The sequence below is a fragment of the Cariama cristata genome, unplaced genomic scaffold (assembly GCF_000690535.1).
Source record: "Cariama cristata isolate BGI_N322 unplaced genomic scaffold, ASM69053v1 scaffold32479, whole genome shotgun sequence".
In the NCBI taxonomy this organism is placed as follows: domain Eukaryota; kingdom Metazoa; phylum Chordata; class Aves; order Cariamiformes; family Cariamidae; genus Cariama; species Cariama cristata.
In genome coordinates, this window is record NW_009636877.1 from 13366 (window position 1) to 21138 (window position 7773).

The following is a 7773-nucleotide window of genomic DNA, read 5'->3' on the forward strand; positions in this document are numbered from 1 at the left end:
GTAGGGAAAACGATTTTGCAGCTTATTACTTTTGCGCAGTTGACTTGAATTACTTTGGAATAAATGAAAAAAAGTAGGTAAACCTTTCTACTACCAGCATTTTTTAATGAAAACACTGACAATTACAGAATGAAGCTGTGTAACAGTTGTGATCTGTGGCTTTTAAAAAACTAAGAGATGGAGGACTAGGCAAGCCTTCTTTCATGGAATGGCACTTTCAGACTTTATATGTAGAGAAGTATCAGAAATGAGAGAAAATGGTCAACTTGGGTCAAAAAGGAAGAACAGCTATGTGGGGATTATTTTTTTCTAGAGGCTTTATGGTTTACAGGAAGGCTCCTCTTTCCTTTCAGCCATTAAGACAAGCATGGACCCAGAATATCAAAATATTCTGTCCCTTCCTACCAGAAAAACACTAAAAGAAGAGATGTAAGGTTGCTATGCTCTTCCCGTCTGAAGACTGTAAGAAATGAATTGAGGTGCACTGAAAGAAGTTGGTTCTGTGTGCAATCCTAGCAGGAAAACCGTTGGAGTACTGAGCCTGGAAAAAAAGTTGCCTGACCTTTCAGGACACACAACTAGAAAAAGGGTAACTGAACGCTGTAATTGGGACGGGAGGTCTACCTAAATTATCTATGAGAAAGAAGGCCTGAGGGAGTTGAAAAAAAAACTTGGATTGGGTGCAACAGTGAATAAACCCGATCTGATTTGGACATTAGTGTAAACATTAAAACTCAATTCCTGAGGTCAAGAACTGACATTTCTGAAGTACTTTTATTTAGAAGAAATGTAATTTGGCTGAGACTTTTATCTACACAAAAGAAAAGGTAACAGAAGCAACAACGCCCTAAGATACCATCACACGCAACCCATCACCTTTAACAGAATATTCGTGGCTGTATCCACACACTACTTAAAACCTCCTACTGTTAATCCATTTAGTAACATTTTAGACTCTTTGAGATCTACATACAGCATCCAGTACCTAACTTAAAAACAGAACCCTAAAAATTAATGATTTACCAATCAGAAGTTCCCCATGGGCACATGCCACCTAGAGACCTCATCAAGTTCACAAAGGACTCTGGAGCTCTTGGCACATCTTCCCCCTTTATTCCACATTGATTAGACAATCCATTTTTCCAACAGACGAAACTTCTCTCTTAAATACAATCAATTTCAAAACACGATAAATTTTGCTTCTTGGACAGAACCAAGTGATAATGATTATTTCTTTGGGAGACCAATCCTGTGACCCTTAAAATGTTTCACAATTTCTCTGTAAAAATTCAATATCTCTACTTGAATGCAAATTCAAGTCTGAGAACCCTCTTTCTTCTCTTTTTTTTTTTTTTTTGGCATTTTAAATAAATATAATCAAACTACATGTATATTGTCATTGGAGTTGCAGTAACTCGCTCCAGTGAGCAATGTGATTCTTTTATTGGCATTCGTTGTCTGCAGTGTCCCAAAGGGTCATGAGGATGAAGCCTGTTAAAAGGGGAGAGAGTGTGTTTGAAGATTCTTTCTTTTTATCCGGTACACGGTATTTATTTTTTCCTCCTGCATACAGGAGAACGGAAAATAGGAGGTCAATTTTCTAAATGACACTATTTTTGTGCCTGTCATTTTATGAGTTGCATTTCCCTGTACTTAGACTATTTATATTTAATCAGGTTTCTACCTGTTTTGCAAAGATCCAGTTTTGTAACCTGTAAAACCAAACTGTGCAGAATTCACATATGCAGGGTTATAATTTACAGAGCATCTGAGTCTCAGGGTAGCAATCTGAACAGAAATAAACTGTATCTGAATAAAACTTTTTGTCAGATCTGATTAGATTGTCATAATGATGAAGAGCTTGTACTGGGAGAAGGAGAAGTGTCAGCTCTGCCATTTCCTTGTTCTTCACTTGTGCTGACATTATCAGATTATCTGCGGTTTCTTTGCAGGAATCTTTTTAAGTCACTTGTTGATTTTTTGAGGGGTAGTTTAGTAAAAACTAGATAATATAATCCATAAATCCACTTAACCAGGCACACGTAAACTGCAATACATCACAATAAGCTAAAAGTGAACAAATGAGTGTTGATGCCACTGTCAATCCCTCCACGTTGTGGAGCACTCGCTTCCTCAGGCACCTCGCAAACCCTATGTGACCGTCTTACATATGGACCAAGTGAAGGTGCCAGCATCAATCCATATATTAAATATTAGTAAAGTTTTCTTATTTTTTCAGATAAAAAATAAACAGAAGTTCTGATACTTTCTCCACGCACCCCAATGGACTGTCTTGCATACATGCTGTAGTGAGCATGCCCACTTCGAACACCACTGCTCTAGAGTACCAGGGTTTTTTTAACCTATGAGCAAAGCCACATGTGCAAGAACATCTCAATATGCTCTATTTGTTCTTAAATCATGAGCATACATAGCCTGCTGAAGTAACGCATTTACAATGCTTTGGAGAATCTAAGGCAAAGAAACCAATCTACACACAAACTTCTAATCCTGGTCTAGCAGAAACTATTACTGTTCTAAGAGATTAGTTAGCATAATGCCAGGCTGGAATTCAATAAAATACAGAGGCAAAGATTAAACACCACAGTCAATTAATTACTAAATGACTTCAGTATTGTCCAGTTTACCAAGTAAGGCTGCCCAGTGAAGGGGAGTTCGAAACAAGTTGTCATAAGATGTCACATTGCAGCCTTCGTAAGAGGTCAGGACATCAACAACTGCTACATTCCCATCAGCAACAGCAAAATGAAGGGGAGTTCGTCCTTCATAGTCTTGCCAGTTAAGTAGAGACTCTGTAGGTGCAGCTTCCTTAAAAAAAAAAGATATACAACATAAAAAAAGTATTTAAGTTGAAGAGAAAAACTATGTACTCTTTACAGACCTTTTTTTTTTTTAAGTTTTATAATAAAGAGACAAACTGTCCTTGTTCAATAGAATATAGCTCTACAACCAAATACTTTTGTTACAGTCTAGGCTATTTTCAAGTATTTCTTAAGGAATTTTTTTTTTATACTTAACTATTGTACAAGACCTGATTTTCAGTACATATCCTGCAGTTTTACCAGCCTGTTGTGCAGGTAGCTCCTTACACAAATCTTTAAAAGACTAACTCAGGCTCTTGTGAAAATAACTAGATCTTCTCACTTGATTTTCTAAGTTGAACATGACACATATATCTTCGTATTTTTCTCCTAGGACACTCCCTTTTTTGCACAAGTTAATCTTATGGCTTTCATTATAATACTTTTCGAGCATTTTAAAACCACATGGCTATCAAAGACTATTTCTAAATAAGACGTCAAGTCTCTAGCTGACAGGACAGAAGGAAGTTAGAGGGTACTTCTAATGAATGCATCTACTTGTAATGGGTTTCATTTGGAAAAATAAATCTTTTAAGTATCGTGATTAGTCATTTGATCACATAACATAGGCATTAATAGATATAACTTGACTTTTCATCACATTTTCTTAAATAACATGCTAAATTACTTTCACATAATGCCCCTAGCTATATAGTTTCATGTTATAATAATTTCCTCTCTCATCAACTTTTTTCTAGACAGATATCTCTTTATGACTTTCTTTCTCAGGCAAAAGAACACGACAGGTACAAATGAACATCATCTTAGCGTTGCAGAGATCTTCAAATGGCAAATAGCATAAAGGCCCATGAAATACAAACTTCAAAATGTCACTTTCCTGAAAAAAGAGGTATCTCTAAAGAAAACAGTAAACAATAAAACAATAGAAACTCAGGATGCAGGACACCAAACTTCTAGAGCAGAGGCAGAATGTCAAAAAAAGAGCTTAAATAAACTATAAGGAGTAAATCTGCTGTTCTATCTCCAGCAATTCAGAACAATTCACTGAAGTCATGGGAATCCTGTGCAAGAGAAAAAAGGAATGTAGTCCTGAGATTTTTAACTTCCAACACTAGAGTGGTTTTTAATCCATGATAACTGAGAAGAACAATCCTCCTGAAAATACAGAGCCACGCTATATCTTACAATATAATTGTGAAAGAGGAGGGAGAGATTGTGATCAGTGCAGCTTGTTAATAGTTAAAGCAAGTTCCTGATCCCTTTCTCACCAAACTAACTGCAGTTTTTCCTATTGACTTCACTAGATACACAAATAGACCATAAAATCACTTCTATTTGCATTATTTGAAATGCAGTATCTATTATATAGAAAATGAACACCTAACATTGAGAACAATCAATCTAGAAGCAGAAAGTCAGGAAATTCCAGAGTTATGGTTTCTATCCAAATATTAATTCACCAAAGTTGTACATTCTATACGTTCTATTTAATACATAAAAAATAAATACATTTAGAGTTATATTTAACCGTATTTCCTACATGCAATCTGGCTAAATTGATACTTTAGCAGTAACTTCAACTTTGCAATACCCTGATTCTTTGTTTCTTACTGTCTTTATTCCTAACAGTATCAACTTAAACCTCCTAATATTTGATTAATATAAGTTTTCTAAAGTTAAACATTTACATACTTTGCATATTGTATGCAAATGCTAATTAAGTTTATTGTCTTACTGCATCGGTTTTAGATATTGGTAGTGTTAGCCATATTTTGCTAGAGAAAAAAATTCACATGCTTGAAATATACTGTAGTTCATTACTATATCTAGCCACTAGTACAGTAACAGATAATCTATTAAAAACATAAAAAAGCTGATAAATGTGAATCTCAACTAAAAACGCAATCAAAATTAACATTGTTACACGCACAAACCACAATAGTCAAAGCATGCATAACACTTCTTTTACTAAGCATTCGAAAGTGTTTATCTGAGCCCTTACAGTGAAAAGTGAAGCTTTATGTTCTTCCTTAGCTTTAATAATTCTGAAGAGCAAGCTTACTGATAATATGCTTACTTTCTGTCTATTCAAAGGGCTCAGCAGGGGGAGTATAGAGCCCACTGCAAAGATTCAGAAGTGATCTTTATGAGAATCACTTTTAAAAATGACTAAAAATGAATGATGATATGCATAGAAGTTATTACTGAAATTCTAACTCCACCCGAGGAAAACCTGTTTGAACAAAATGGGCAAACAGGAAAACAAATGCTTCTTCACTTTACCTATAATTTATTGATGTAATCTGGACAGCTAATTTTCAAGCCTTCTAAAAGCACAAGAACATATTAAATAAATGACTCTTAAAACTCCTGGCTCAAAGTCACTGATGTTGCCCAGAACATACCCCCATAATCAAAAGTGTTACTTTTGTAAAATGGTAAAGAATCTTTTAATAACAAAGCCACTATATATATTCTAGTCTAAAAGTACTCATGTGTTTTGAAATTTCTGGCCACTTGAACTAATATTTTCTAGGCCTCTTTCTGCCTGCATTCAAGAGTATAATTTCTTTGGATTTTAAGTGCTTTTGGTGTAAAACTAGTCATAATTAAACTGTCATACTATATTAATATTTTAAGTACAAACACAGAAGCAGCAGAAGCTATGTATTTTTCTACAGCAATTAGAACAATGGAATTGTAGGCAATAATGGAAAGTGTTGTATAAATAAATGTCATGTGTCTTACCATGAAGAATAAATAAAGAGAAGAGACACAAAATAGACAGAGAGTACTAAGCAGTTGCTTCCATCCTATTAATGGAACCTTATTCTGTTCTTTTCTCCTTAAATCTTCCCAACGTTTTTCATGTAACCAAGCATTGCTGAATCTGGAAAGGTGGAAAAGGAAGTTGACCATGAGAGGATCTCCAGATTAGAGTTTCTCTCTACTTCACATGTTTATGTTCTAAATATGCGTTCCATTTTCGCTGTATTTAATGGATTTCAGTATTAGATATAACCAATTTGTGCATAACTGTCATCCCTGCAAACCCAACCTACTTCTTCAGCATTCATTGAGTTCTTTTCATTACTGTTTATTTTGACAATCCCAGTGGGCTAAGTACTATACAAACATCAAACAGAAAGATGACCCTTAATTTGATGAATTTATAATCAGGAGAGAAGAAAAGGGCATACCTGGATGGCAGAGCACAGAAAAACAAGACAGTATTTTTCAGTATCACAGACCATGGTCTCAATAAAACCAAAAAAGCTTCACTTTTGCCAAGTTTTTGTAAAGTAGCACTGGAGAATTCTGAGTCGGACACTAGAGAAAAATAATTTTCTGGGGAATTCTTCCGCAGTGTTAAAGATAACATGAGAGAAACCACAGCAGTGTTGTTTTTCATAACTTAGTCAGCAGGCAACAAAGGCTGCCAATGCAGATTGACCAGTGGTAGATAGCAATATCTGACTGCTATCTGAGCAACGGCACACAGCTTACAGCACTCTATCATGAAAGCAAAGACAAATGGTTTGCGTTGGATGTGATTAAAAAAATGGAGAGGCAACAGGAACACAGAGTCGCTGGCCTTTTGCACTGCTATCAGTACAAGGCAATACTCTTGTGAACTTAGAAATGCAATTATGTAAGTTAAGACACAAGATGACAGAAATTCTAACTGTGTGGGTACATACATTAGAAATACAATGCAGAAATAAATGTGAAAAACTATAAAGTTAACCTGGATGTGAAGAGCTAGAGAGGAATGAGAATCAAAGGTGATGCTTGGGCAATAGATCTGGAACTGGGTAATACAGCAAAAAGTAGCTAAGAAAGGAAGGGAGGATTGTGAGCTCCGCTTGGCAGATATCTATCCAGTCAAGTAAGAAAACCACTTCAGTTTGAAGAGAAGACAAGATCTTACCAAAGAATTAAATTCAGAGGCACCACCACCACCAAAAAAACGTATTTATACTCAACAATAGTTTCAATCAATAGATTGATTACCTAGTAACAATGTTTCTGTATCATCTTTTACAGCATATTCTGTAAGTTAAATCACTTTTTCATATAAACTTGTTATTATCTTACTCCATCAATAAGCATATACAGATATAATTAATTAGAATATAAACAATTTAGTTGATGCATGAAAAAGCCTCGATAGAATCAAGAATACACTCTTTTAACTGTCAGAGTAAAAAAGAAAAGAACAAAATAACCTGGACATGATCATAGAATCATAGAATGGTTTGGTTGGAAGGGACATTAAAGATCATCTAGTTCCAATGCCCCGGCCATGGGCACGGACCCCTTCCACTAGACCAGGTTGCTCAAAGCCCCATCCAGTCTGGCCTTGAACACTTCCAGGGATGGGGCATCCACAGCTTCTCTGGGCAACCTCTCCCACTGCCTCACCACCCTCAGAACGAAGAATTTCTTCCTAAAATCTAATCTAAATCTTCCCTCTTCCAGTTTAAAGTCATTGCCCCTTGTCCTATCACTCCATGCCCTTGTAAAAAGTCCCTCCCAGCTTTCCTGTAGGGCCCTTTAGGTACGGGAAGGCTGCTCTAAGATCTCCCCGGAACCTTCTCTTCTGCAGGCTGAACAACCCCAACTCTCTCAGCCTGTCCTCACAGCAGAGGTGCTCCAGCCCTCAGATCATCTTTGTGGCCTCCTCTGGACTCACTCCAACAGGTCCATGTCCTCCTTCTGCTGAGGACGCCAGAGCTGAAGGCAGTACTGCAGGGGGGTCTCACCAGAGCTGAGTAGAGGGGGAGAATTCCCTCCCTTGACCTGCTGGTCATGCTGCTTTGGACGCAGCCCAGGATATGGTTGGCTTTCTGGGCTGCCAGTGCACATTGCCAGGTCATGTTGAGTCTCTCATCAACCAGCACCCCTAAGTCCCTCTCCTCAGGGCTGC

At 36.8% G+C, this 7773-nt stretch overlaps 1 protein-coding gene across 1 annotated transcript in view; it reads right to left on the reverse strand.

Moving 5' to 3' along the window:
* Positions 1 to 2829, reverse strand: part of LOC104167749 (inversin-like) — a gene marked incomplete at both ends in the record, with an annotated part of 15693 nt that extends 12864 nt beyond the window's left edge. Inside the window, one exon of the mRNA XM_009708089.1 lies at positions 2649 to 2829. Within this exon, the coding sequence (XP_009706391.1) occupies positions 2649 to 2829 (181 nt within the window). The remainder of the gene's footprint in view (positions 1 to 2648) is intronic.
* Positions 2830 to 7773: the final 4944 nt, after the last annotated feature.